Here is a 13614-nt window from a genome sequence, read left to right as displayed (position 1 = left end):
ATAATACCATTTACCCATTATTATGGCCAAGTGAAAAAAGACAAAAGCAAGTGAAATGTTACAACAATGTACTGCAACTGGAACGCTTATATGGTGCCACAGAGAACATAAAATGAAAAAGTTTCAGTGTATCTACTAAAGCTAAACATTTTTCCTACCTTATGACCCAGGAATTCCATTCCTAGTACATATCTTAGTACAACAGAAATACGTACATATGCTAAAGAAAAGACATGTACAATATTATTCATAAGAGCACATTCACAGTAGCCCAAAACTGTAAATAACCCAAATGTCCATCAACAATAGAATGGCTAAATACTTGAGGTATATATTCACACAGCAGTAAGAATGAACATACTACACAACAACCTCAATGAATCTTCTCACGTGGGACAAGAGATGCCAGACACTAAAGAATATATACTGGCAATTCCGATCGTGGCTCACTGGAAACAAATCTGAGGACGCAGGTTCGAACCCTGGCCTCGCTCACTGAGTTAAAGATCCAGCATTGCTGTGAGCTGTGGTGTAGGTCGCAGATGTGGCTCAGATCATGCACTGCTGTGGCAGTAGCATAGGCCAGCAGCTGTAGCTCCGTTTTGACCCCTAGCTGGGAACCTCCATATGCCGTGCGTACGGCCCTAAAAAAAGACAAAAAGAAAGAATTAAAAAAAAAAAAAAGAAGAAGAAAGAAAGAAAGAATATTTACTGGATGGAGTTCCTGTTGTGGCTCAGTGGGTTAAGAGCCCAACTAATATCCATGAGGATGTGGGTTCAATCCCTGGCCTCACTTGCTGTAGCTGCAGCTGTAGCAGCTGCAGCTCTGATTCAACACCTAGTCTGGGAACCTCCATATACTGCACGTGTAGCCATTAAAGAAAAAGGAAAAAAAAAAAAAGAACATATACTGGAATATTTCCATTTATACAAGGTTAAATACCAACAAAGGTAAAACTAATCTATAGGTACTAGGTAATTGTTACACAGAAGTGACCATTAGGTAAAAATTCAATGAGCTGCATACTCATGATTTCTTTAAAAAGTTGCAGTTCCCCGGTGTCTCATCAGGTTAAGAATATGACATTGTCACTGCAGTGGCCTTGGTTACTGCTGTGGCACAGTTTGATCCCTGGCCAGGGAACTTCAGCATGCTGCAGGCATAGCCCAAAAAAAAAAGTAATTTATTTTAATAAAAGCCTACATAGACACACATATATACCAAATACAAAAGAATATTATTCTTAAATACAAACTGGATTTAATCTAAACTCCCTAGCCTCTCAATCTTTCCTTTCCTGTCAGCTAGGCACCTTATATTCAATTCATACCTATCTAATCATACTGTGCCTGCCCATCTCCTGATCTTCTGGCCTCTACCCAAGCTACTCCCTCTTCCTAGAACTGCCCACTTCAGAAACAAGTCTGTCAAAATCTATCTACTCCGCAAAAACTAATATGAAGCTTTCTTCTTCAAAACTTCCAAAGATCTTTCCAGTTAAAACTAATTTCCCTTCAGAGCTCCTTTGTGGCACAGCAGGTTAAGGATCTAGCACTGTCACTATAGCACCTTGGTCAGTGCAGTAGCTTGCGTCACTGCTGTGGTAAAGATTCGATCCCTGGCCTGGGAACTTCCACATACTTGTGAGCACAGCAAAAAAAAAAAAAAAAAAAAAAAGGTAACCTAATTTCCCCTCCCTTAATTTCTATAGCACTTTGTGCCTCTATTTTGGCACTTACCTTAAGAGATATTTATAAAAGCCTATCTTCTCAACAGACTGTGAAGTTCTAGAGAAGACAGAAGTTTTACTTAAATTTATGTCTTCATCCCCTCTTGCCCCAATAATCCCCTCCCTCTACATGTAACTTAAGTTTACATTTTTCACTCAGTTTATGTTTATGTTATTATTATCAAATCATGTTGCATGCCAACTACCATGGCCTCGTATTCAGATGTCAACTTACTGATTTTGCCAAGTACTACTTAACAGGAAAATCCAATGCCCAAGCACAATTTAGGAACATAGAGTGCTAAATATCTAATGAAACTCCTGGATACATATAGGAGTTTAAATAGTATAATTTATCAATTAACACATTATACATGGCAATTTACAATTTAAAATGAACTAAGAGGGGTGGAAAAAGAGAGACCTTTCTTAAGTAGGTAAGATTAACAATTAAAACTTTCTAGTTAAGAAAATGAGCTCGGCAAAAAAAAAAAAAAAAAAAAAAAAAGGAGTTCCCGTCGTGGCGCAGTGGTTAACGAATCCGACTAGGAACCATGAGGTTGCGGGTTCCATCCCTGGCCTTGCTCAGTGGGTTAACGATCCGGCGTTGCCGTGAGCTGTGGTGTAGGTTGCAGACTCGGCTCGGATCCCACGTTGCTGTGGCTCTGGCATAGGCCAGGGGCTACAGCTCCGATTTGACCCCTAGCCTGGGAACCTCCATATGCCTCGGGAGCGGCCCAAGAAATAGCAAAAAGACAAAAAAAAAAAAAAAAAGAAAATGAGCTCGGGGGAGTTCACATCGTGGCTCAGTGGTTAATGAATCTGACTAGCATCCAGGAGGAAGCGGGTTCACTCCCCGACCTCGATCAGTGGTTTAAGGATCCAGTGTTGCTGTGGCTGTGGTGTAGGCCAGCGGCTACAGCTGTGATTGGACTCCTAGCCTGGGAACCTCCTTATGCCGTGGGTGTGGCCCTAAAAAGACAAAAAAGAAAGAAAGAAAGAAAGAAAGGAAGGAAGGAAGGAAGGAAGGAAGAAAGAAAAAATAAGCTTGGAATGAGTATCTATTCAAGCTAGCACTGCCAGTCCACTGGCCAAAACACTCGCTACACTGTGGTCCATGATCAAGTGTAGGTCTTCATTTGGGGTATATACATTAAATATATTTGTTTTTTGTTTTTTGGGGTTTTTTTTGGCGCGGCATATGCAAGTTCCCAGGCTAGGGGTCGAATTGGAGCTACAGCTGCCGGCCTATACCACAGCCACAACAATGCCAGATCTGAGCCTCGTATGTGACCTACAGCACAGTTCAAGGCAACACCAGATCCTTAACCCACTGATCGAGGCCAGGGATCAAACCCACAACCTCATAGTTCCTAGTCAGATTTGTTTTCACTGCACCATGACGGAAACTCCAAGTAATGCTTTTTTTTTTTTTTTTTTTCCAAGTAATGTTTTGTATGTGTTTACTAACCTATCTTCAGAAGTCATTATTTTTGAAATATTACCCATAATCCAATATTTCACAGATAATCACATTAACAGTTTAGTCTACTACTTCCTAAGAACTACAAGGATTTATATGCATCTGTGCTGTAAAACATTATCCACACGCTACAATTCTATTTGCAGGACTTTTCAGTCAAAGCCTGAAAGTTCTACAGACATTGGAAAATACCACTGAGCCTTAAGTTTAGGTTGAGAAGGGATTTAAGAGCTCCAAACCTAATACCAAGGGGGTTGTTAGGGCATTATGTATGACCTTGATTCAAATTGCTACAGTTCAAATTCTATTACAAATGCCCCAGGAGTGACATCAACCTTATCCTTCCCACAGACAGAAGAACAGTACTGTGATACTGATGAACTTTTCAGGACATCACTATGGATTAAAGTCAAGATTCTGATTATTTCTTAACATTTTTTTTTCTACATGGTACAAAGACACGTGCTGTATTAAAATGTGAATCTGGGAGTTTTTGTTGTGGCTCACTAGTAATAAACCCTACTATTATTCATGAGGATATGGGCTCAATCCCTGGCCTCACTCAGTGGGTTAAGGATCCAGTGCTGCCCTGAGCTGTGGCATAGGTCTCAGACGCAGCTTGGACCTGGCGTTGCTGTGGCTGTGGTATAAGTCGGCAGCTGCAGTTTCCTAGCCTGGAAACTTCCATATGCCACGTGTGTGACCCTAAAAAGCAAAATAAATAAATAAATAAAATGTGATTCTGGAAGAATCCAACCAACAGGTGTTATTCAGTAACCCAAAGGAGAAAGTGCTAATCAGAACAATGCTAACAATGGAGAGCAGAAAGAAGCACAACAGTTATAATAGCAAGCATTTTATCATTCTTCCATAAATCAAGTATATTAGGTTATTACAGATTATTATTACCACAGCAATTATTGTGCAAGTTGCTCCCTCTTCCACTTCTTTTTTTTTTTTTTTTTTTTGGGCTTTTTGCCTTTTCTTGAGCTGCTCCCGTGGCATATGGAGGTTCCCAGGCAGGGGTCGAATCAGAGCTGTAGCCACCGGCCTATGCCACAGCCACAGCAACACGGAATCCGAGCCACGTCTGCGACCCACACCACAACTCACAGCAATGCCAGATCCTTAATCCACTGAGCAAGGCCAGGGATTGGACCTGCAACCTCATGGTTCCTAGTCGGATTCGTTAACCACTGCGCCACGACGGGAACTCCACCTCTTCCACTCCTCCTATGGGCAGAGTATACTTTCCTGCCTTTTGACTCGATTTCATGACTTACTTTGATTAATGGAATATCAGCAGGTATAATGCAACCAATGATTGAAAGGCACTTGAACAACTGGGTGTGCTCTTTGTGCCTCTACTATAGCTATGAGGACAGATCTGCCTGGGAAATCATTGCCTCTTTAGTCTGAGTCCCAGAATACCATGTGGAACAGTCCTGAGTAAGCAGCCAAATCCAGAATCAGTCAACAAAATTCAGTCTGTCATCCAATACTCAGTAAATCCATAAATTCTTGTGAATAAATATTGTACTGTTATGACATTTTGTGGGTCTTTATTACTCAGCAGCAGACAATTGATACAAAGATACTGTAACAACTCTATTTCCTCAGTAATTCAGATGATCAGAAAATCTATATGTAACTCTGGACAGTAACTCTCCACTCTAGCCCATCTGATCAGAAAGGAAATATGCCATCATAGTCCACTATATCTCTGCTCCTTAAGGATGAAATACAGTGTAAGAGAAAATCCTGAATCAGACTATTTCACTTATCTATCAAATCTTTAGAAAATTATTTTATATGTCCTAAAATGATTTTACCAATGTGTCAAATGTTTCCCCAGTTCTAAGATTCCGGGTCTGGTTAATCCTATCCATTTTTTTTTAACTTTTTAAATTAATGTTGATTTACAATGTTGTGCCAATTTCCGCTGTACAACAAAGTGACTCGGTCATTCATACCTACATGTATATATATATATACACACACACACACACACACATACATTGTTTTCTTTTCCATCATGGTCTACCCCAAGAGACTGGATATAGTTCCCTGTGCTATTATCCCGTCCATTTTAAAATAAACTTCAAATTCATCCCTCAACTTACCAGATGATATGATATATACAGAAAGATAGATTATAGACGTACCACAAAAAAAAAGGTAAACTTTAAGATTAGACCATACAAATCAGTCTAATCTGCTATTCACAGTCTCAATAATAACATTTTACTATATCCTGCTGTATAGCACAGGGAACTATATCCAGTCACTTGTGATGGAACATGATAGAGGATAATGTAAGAAAAGAAATATATAGATGACTGGGTCACTTTGTTGTACAGTAGAAATTGACAGAACACTGTAAATCAACTATAACGGAAAAAATTAAAATCATAAAATAAAAAGGTTTTATTATAAAATTTCTAATCCAAGTATTACATTAATACAGTAATGAGCAAATTTCATGAAAGAGAATATCCATTCCGTGTTGCCATTTTATGCCAAATACTTACAAAAATTTCAATTTGACTGAAAGGACAGTCCTTCCATGTGTACTGTACACTAATTACTAGGTGCAAGTGCAAACAAAATACCTTCCTATCTCAAATGACTAAGTAAACAGACATATTATAATAAGGTAAAAGGAACCAAAAGCAAGTTGTAACTTACTGAAATTCATAATAAGACTGTTACTAAGCTGAAAAAGAATACCAAATCTCTAATTCCTCATTCTCTGTTTCAGTTATTAAGGTATCATTCTTGGTGACCCTCTCCCACTTGGCCTTTTTGCAAACAGCAGCCACAAAAGCAGGCAAGGTCAAAAATTAAAGTAACAAAAATTAAAGAAAAATTGACTTCTCCCTATGAAAATTGACTCAATTTTTAATAATGTGCAGTATCCCAAAAGCTGCAAGCTACAAGGCCATCTCCAGCTCCACTTTAATCAGGAGACCATTATCAAGATATAACTCACTGGTACAAAGCAGAGATCAAGTAGTTGAGACTGCTCCTAGGCTGAGGTCTAATGGGGAGTTAAGAAGATGATCTCATAATGTCTCTTAATGATTTGTAAATCACATTATTCCATAAATCTGACACATGTCAAGATTAGGACTGAGTCAGCCTTCAAGCAGGAAAACAAAAATAAGCAGCTGCCACTTTTCTAACTTAAATCTAGAAGCTGGCTATAGATTAGAAGCAACCTCCTCTCACTTCCAAAGTTCAAAAAATTTTCAAAGCCTCTTCTTAAAATTTTAGAATTTCAACATTGAGCAGAAACTCAAGAACCTTCCTCAGGAGTTTCTGTCATGGCTCAGTGGTTAACGAATCTGACTAGGAACCATGACGGTGCGGGTTCGATCCCTGACCTTGCTCAGTGGTTAAGGATCAGGCATTGCCATGAGCTGTAGTGTAGGTCACAGAGGTGGCTCGGATCCCACATTGCCGTGGCCCTGGCATAGGCTGGCAGCTATAGCTTGGACTAGACCCCTGGCCTGGGAATCTCCATATGCCATGGGTGCGGCCCCAGAAAAGACAAAAAAAAAAAAGAACCTTCCTCGGACCTAAAAGAATTTTGTCAATGATACACTTAAACTTTAGTTAAGTGTTTTTGAAAGCACTAACACAAAATAAAGTTATAGTAAGCTTGACCAGGCTGTGAAAAAGTATTCTTGTAAATGGGGCAGTTTAAAGCTTAAATTCAATTAAGTTAGTGTCCATGTTTGTTCAGATTTGTTTTGCTATCTCAAATAAAGACACAAAATAACCACCATCTAATTTAAGAAATAAAATTGGTAGTGACAGGTTACAATTACTTCTGAAAAAGCAAGATGCAAATAATATTAATGTCCCTATGGACAACTGTTAAGATAGAAGTCTATGCATCCCTTCAATTTTTAGCTATAACCACAAAGTCTGGTTTTACACCTAGGATATACAAATGAAGCATCAGAGTAAAAGCATCAAATTATCAGACTATACAAATTTGCCAAACGTACATATCAAAAGAAGAAAAGCAAGATATAAAGTTAAAGAACTAGATTCCAAAGGATTTAAACACACCCACAAAATTCAATCCAAGTTCACAGTATGCTTCATAGGCACAGTCACAAAATCCAAGTTCATAGCATACTTCAATCTAAAACTCAGAAGTAACTACCATTCCTGACATCTCCCATTTCCCACTACCTGCATTCCCTTTTTTATCTCCTGAATTTCTCCACTGATCTCATCACTTCTTATGGGTTTGGATTCTAATCTCCATGGCTTTTCCTTTCCCAGAAAGTGATACAGCACACGGTCCTTTTACTGTTTCTAAATTTAGCACAATTTACAATGTAGGGTAAATTTTATTTTACCCTATTAGATCTCCTGTACGCAGGTTTCCCTAACCAATGAATCTCTTCTCGCCCCTCCTTTCAAACCAGACGACAGAGCCCCTTTCCTGACATTTGTAATTCTGGCTCATAGTCAACACCCCCTTTCCTTTACCCAGAGACTAGATCCCCATACCCAGTTCTTTTCTTCTTAAGTAAGGCCTAGTCCTTTCCAGAGTTTGTCAACATTGGTTTGGCCAAGCAGGGATTGCACCCTGAAGGGAAAGGCTATCTCTCCCACCTCATTCTACAAAACTACAAGTCTCCCACCAGCCCTGGTTCTCTCTACCCTTAGATCCATCAGCATCCAGCCCTGCCCGTTCCCACCCACCTCCCACTCCCAGTATCTTTCCTCCCACGGTCCCGCACTGCCCCTTCTCCACTCCCAAATGCACCTCTTCTGGGCCTTACCCGTATCCCTGACACCGGGAAGGCCCAGCCAGCGGCCGCACGGCGTCTCTCCTTCTGCTCCTCCGCCCTCCAGTAACTGTCCCCACGCCCCTTTCCCTCCAGGGCCCCGCGCGCCGCCCAGAGCCCCCTCCCCGATTAAGCTCCCGCTGTCACTTGGCCTCTCATCCACAAGATGGCGGAGCTGCTGCCCCCACCCCCGGGTCCTCTCTGCAATCCCCTCCTGCCTCTCAGGAGCGCCCGTCCCGTCCCTTCAGTCGCCCCCGCCGCCGGCCTCTGCCCAGGTCCCGCTGCCCCCTCCTCCAGCAGGCAGGAGGCCCAGGCCCCAGCCTCAGAGACGCTGCCAAAACCCCCGCTTCTGCCGTTCCCTGCTCTGCACCTTCTCCTCACCATAAACTTGAGCGCTTTTTCCTGCAGCACCGCTTCGGCCGGGTCCATAATCGCCAGGGGCCACTGGGTCTGCACTCCTCCGGGGCCGCCCCCTTGATGCCAGGCCGCAGCCAACGCAGCGCCGGGATCCCGCCTCCTCTTCCTTCCCCCCGCCCTCTTAGCTCTCAGGCTCAGGCGGAGGGGGGCAAGGAGGACTGACTGTTCCGTGCGCGTGCGTGCCCCTGGCTCACGGGATTTGTAGTTCTGAAGTTTGCCCCGGCAAGAACTGAGGTCACACCGCGAACTCCAACTCCCGAGATACACTGCGGTGAGGTCGCGGTGGCCGACCTCCAGACAACTCGCGGTCAAGTAGAGAGAGAGTCAGCGGATGGGAATCGTAGTTCATAGCTTCCACCGTTGGGAAACAGGGGTAGGGGGAAATGTGGGTGTCTCCGTGGTTACAGAGCGACGCCAGTGTCTTGCCTGGCAGTTGACATCAAGATGGCGATCAGCACCTCGCCTGTAGCCCAAATACTGGGGAAAAAACCTCAGAGGACAGTGGTCCTAGGACCTCCCTAACTGTGGTTGTAGAGAACTGGACAACCACACATTTCATATACCCGGCGTTTGCGGGATGGATATCCACCCAGAGGCAGTTGGGCCTGTGGGCACCTAGTAGCACCTCATATACCAATGAAGAATTTCGAGGTCCTCCTGAGGCTTTGCCTGCGCTTCTATCGCCTTATTCTAACCCACAGCAAGTCAGGGCCAAATAGAACTCTGCTCAGGAAATTCTCCGTGTTTAATGCTCAGAAAGTATGCTCAGCTACTACTAACCCTGAGATGTAAGCCCCGCATTAAGGGTTTAACAGATACTTATAAAACCACCCCCACTCCCGCTTGTGGCTGCACTCCCAGCATGTGGAAGTTCCCAGCCCAGGGATCAAATCCCAGCTGCAGCTGCAACCTAAGCCACAACTGCATCAAGGACAGATCCTTAACCCTCTGAGCCACGGTTGGAACTCTGAAAAAAGCCTTTAATGGTGGATTATAATGGCTATCCAGAAAATAAAGCATGTAAGTATTTATTTTGGCCTTAAAAGAGACATTTATTTTGGAAATTGGGTTTACCCTCCGTTGAAAAAACCCTAGAGGAGTTCCCATGGGGCTTAGCAGGTTAAGAACCTGACATAGTGTCCCTGAGGATACAGGTTTGATCCCTGGCCTCACTCAGTGGGTTAAGGATCCAGCATTGGCACAAGCCGTGGTGTAGTTTGGAGATGCAGCTGGAATCTGGTGTTGCTATAGCTGTAGCATAAGCCTGCCACTGCAGCTCCAATTTGACCGCTAGCCTAGGAACTTCCATGTGCCACAGGTGTGGCAGTAAAATGAAAATAACAACACTAGAATTGGGCTAAAAGTGACAGACGCGTACAAAAATCTGAGTTCGTAAAGTAAGTGAATTAGAGAAATTCCTTTTCAGTTTTAGGGAAATTTTCTATTGTAAACTATTTTATTCATTCAACAAACAGTAAGCACATAACCATGTGCAGACATTACGCCAAGAAATGGACTTTCATTAGTGAACACATTAGAGCCAGTCTTGTGGAACTTCTATTTCTAGTATGTTGCTACTTTGTCCTAGTCATCCCTATATCCAAAGAACTTGGCACAAAACCTAATACATAACAGGCTTTCCATTAATAAAAAGTTTTACACTGGCGTTCCTGTCGTGGCGTAGCAAAAACAAATCCCACTAGGAACCATGAGGTTTCAGGTTCAATCCCTGGCCTCTCTCAGTGGGTTAAGGATTTGGCATTGCCATGAGCTGTGGTGTAGGTCGCAGACGCGGCTCGGATCTGGTGTTGCTATGGCTATTGGTGTAGGCCAGCAACTGTAGCTCTGATTTGACCCCTAGCCTGGGAATCTCCCTATGCCATAGGTGCGACTCTAAAAAGAAAAAAAAAAAAAAAAAAAAAAAGTGTTCTGGGAGTTCCCATTGCAGCACAGCAGAAACAAACCTGACTAGTATCCATGAGGATGCAGGTTCGATCCCTGGCTTCACTCAGTGGGTTAAGGATCTGGCATTGTCATGAGCTGTGGTATAGATTACAGACACGTTTTGGATCCTGCTTTGCTGTGGCTGTGGTGTAGACTGGCAGCTGTAGCTCCAATTGGACCCCTAGCCTGGGAACATCCATACGCCGCAGGTATGGCCCTGAAAACAGAAAGAAAAAAAAAAGTTCTACACTACTGCAAAATTGAGACTCAAAAAAAAGAAAAAAGGAAAAGGAAAAAAAAGGGAGTTCCCATTGTGGCTCAGCAGTTAACGAATCTGACCAGCATCCATGAAAACGCAGATTCCATCCTTGGCCTCCCTCAGTGGGTTAGGGATCTGGTGTTGCCATGAGCTGTGGTGTAGGTCACAGATGAGGTTTGGATCTGGTGTTGCTGTGGCTGTGATGTAGGCCCACAGCTACAGCCCTGATTGGACCTCTAGACTAGAAATTTCTACATGCTTTGGGGTGGCCCTAAAAAGCAAAAGAAAAAAGGAAAGAAAACTAATTTATACTGAAATTACTACCTGCAAGTTTTTGTTTTGCTTTGTGTTTTTGGTTTTGTTTTTTTGTTTTTGTTTTTTGCTCTTTAGGGCCACCCTCAGGGCATATGGAAGTTCCCAGGCTAGGGGTTGAATTGGAGCTACATCTGCTGGCCTAAACCACAGCCCCAGCCATGCCAGATCCAAGCCTCATCTACAACCTACAGCACAGCTCACAGCAACGCCAGATCCTTAACCCACTAAGCGAGGCCAGGGATCAAACCCGCAATCTCATGGTTCCTGGTAGGATTCGCTTCCGCTGCGCCACAACGGGAACTCCTACCTGAAAGTTTTTATATGACCAAGGCTGTAGGTAACATGTTTGTCAAAAAAGCTAAAGGAGTCCTAGGCGGCTTGAAGTGAGTAGTGTCTAGGGAAGAGTTTTATGGTTTTACTCTGTTTGAAGACCACACCTGGAGTACTTTGTTCAGTTGTGGGCACCACGTTCTATAAACATCATATGCAGAAGCATAGCCAAGGGCAAGATAACCAAAACGGGAAATATTGGTGGATGCTTGCTCTGAAAATAACATTACTAAATCAATTATTTTCAAGTATTGAGAGGCACTTGTTAAGTAACTCCATAAAGCAAACTAGGACCAATGGATGAAATGATGATGATGCTAATAACAGCTGTCACTTTATTAGCTCTTTGTGCCATGCGCTGTACTAGACATTTCACATAATCTCTAATATTGAGTGACTTTGGTAAATGAGAATTATTATCCCTAATTTACAGATAAATTGAGAATGATGGAAGAAAACGTGCTCAAGTCATACAGCAAATTACATATTCAGGATTCTAACCCAAGTCTGCCTGTGCTTTTTCACTGAACCACAGTGACGTAGGACTCAGAATAAAAGATTTCTAGTAATCAGAGCTGTCTTGACAAAGGAATGGATTGCCTCATTCCTGAAAACATGTAGAGGCAGAATGACCATATTTTCTAGGGGTGTTCAGTTTGGATCGGAGGTTAGGATCTTTTTTTTTTTTATAGCCACACCTGTGGCATATGGAAGTTCTCAGGCTAGGGCTTAAATCAGAGCTGCAGCTGAGGCCTACACCACAGCTCATGGCAATGCTGGATCCTTAACCCACTGAGAGAGGCCATAGATCAAACCCACACCCTCATGGATGCTAGTCAGGTTCTTAACCCACTGAGCCACGACAGGAACTCCGTGAACTACATTTTAAATTCACAATTGTAGTATTGTTATAGCTCCTATTACATGTCATACTTTTTGTACCCAATACCTATGATTTTAAGATCCATTCATGTCGCTATGTCTACATCTAACCTGCTGCTTCTAACTGCTGAAGAGTAGTCTGACGGTGTGTACCCCCTGCATTCTACCTATTCACTCTCCCAGCAATGACTTCAGTTCCCAACTGTGCCCAAAGACACTGCAGTGGTCAACATCCTACATGCCTCCCTGAATGAGAATATTTTGGGGAATACATACCAAGATCATAGGAATACATACCAAGATCATAGTTGCTGGTTCATAGGCTATTAAAGGACACTTACTTGAACTATGTAGTGCTGAATTGCAGAACTACCATTCAAAAAGACGAGGACAGGGAGTTCCCATTGTGGCGCAGTGAGTTAAGAATCCGACTGGTGCTCATGAGGATGCAGGTTCGATCCCTGTCCTTGTTCAGTGAATTAAGGATCCAGCATTACTGTGAACTGCAGTGTTGGTCGTAGACATGGCTCAGATCCGGAATTACTGTGGCTGTGGTGGAGGCCAGCAGCTGCAACTCTGATTTTACACCTAAACTGGAAACCTCCGTATGCCGTGGGTGTGGCCCTGAAAAAAAAAAAAAGAAAGAAAGACAAGGACAGTCTATGTGTCACTTCACTACCATACTTGTCATTTTCAACCCCCCCCCCTTTTTTTCTAGTCTTTATGTTTTACCTCCCATAGGCAACTTCCAACCCACAAGGATCACGCCCTTCATTAAGCGAACTACTCTGCCGCACTAACCACCTTTCAGAGTGTCTGCTTATAACACACAGCAGGCCAGAACTAGAAATATTTCTCACATGCCTGTGCTTTTTTTCTCATCACACTGGCATTCCTCTCTTCTATGCCTGGTAGGGTTCTCAATCCTAATTGCACATAAGAGTCATTTGAGGAACTTCATAAAAAATATTGATGCCCAAACTCTACCTCTGATTTAATAGATCTATGATAGGCCCTTGGCCTAATTTTTTTTAAATGGTAGTTTTCACAAATGATGCAACTGACAAGGGCTTAATCTCTAGAATATATAAACAACTTATACAACCCAACAGCAAAAAAGCCAATCAATCAATGGAAAAATGGGCAAAAGACCTGAATAGACATTTCTCCAAAGAAGATATACAGATGGCCAACAAACACATGAAAAAATGCTCAACATCGCTGATTATAAGAGAAATGCAAATCTAAACTACCTTGAGATATCACCTCACACCAGTCAGAATGGCCATCATTAACAAATCCACAAATAACAAGTGCTGGAGGGGCTGTGGAGAAAAGGGAACCCTCCTGCACTGTTGGTGGGAATGTAAACTGGTACAGCCACTATGGAGAACAGTTTGGAGATACCTTAGAAATCTATACATAGAACTTCCATATGACCCC

General features: G+C 42.6%; 1 protein-coding gene across 24 annotated transcripts in view; it reads right to left on the bottom strand.

Annotated features, from left to right (window-relative positions):
- BTRC (beta-transducin repeat containing E3 ubiquitin protein ligase) overlaps positions 1 to 8571 on the bottom strand; it is a 188940-nt gene extending 180369 nt beyond the window's left edge. For 11 of the 24 annotated variants that reach the window (XM_021072708.2, XM_084995241.1, XM_003483545.4 and 8 more), the window contains exon 1: positions 8406 to 8571. In XM_021072708.2, coding sequence (XP_020928367.1) covers positions 8406 to 8453 — 48 coding nt within the window. In that variant the 5' untranslated portion in view covers positions 8454 to 8571. Of the gene's footprint in view, positions 1 to 8018; positions 8193 to 8394 lie in introns of those variants that run through there. The other 13 variants (XR_014826809.1, XM_021072713.2, XM_084995220.1 and 10 more) reach the window with 3 other exon arrangements.
- Between the last annotated feature and the right edge of the window lie 5043 nt (positions 8572 to 13614).

Source organism: Sus scrofa, chromosome 14 (assembly GCF_054392235.1).
Source record: "Sus scrofa isolate SSC_HxYL_T2T_F1_AM1 chromosome 14, Sscrofa_HxYL_maternal_Yorkshire_Landrace_v2.0, whole genome shotgun sequence".
Taxonomy (NCBI): domain Eukaryota; kingdom Metazoa; phylum Chordata; class Mammalia; order Artiodactyla; family Suidae; genus Sus; species Sus scrofa.
This window is presented reverse-complemented; position numbering and strand designations above follow the sequence as displayed.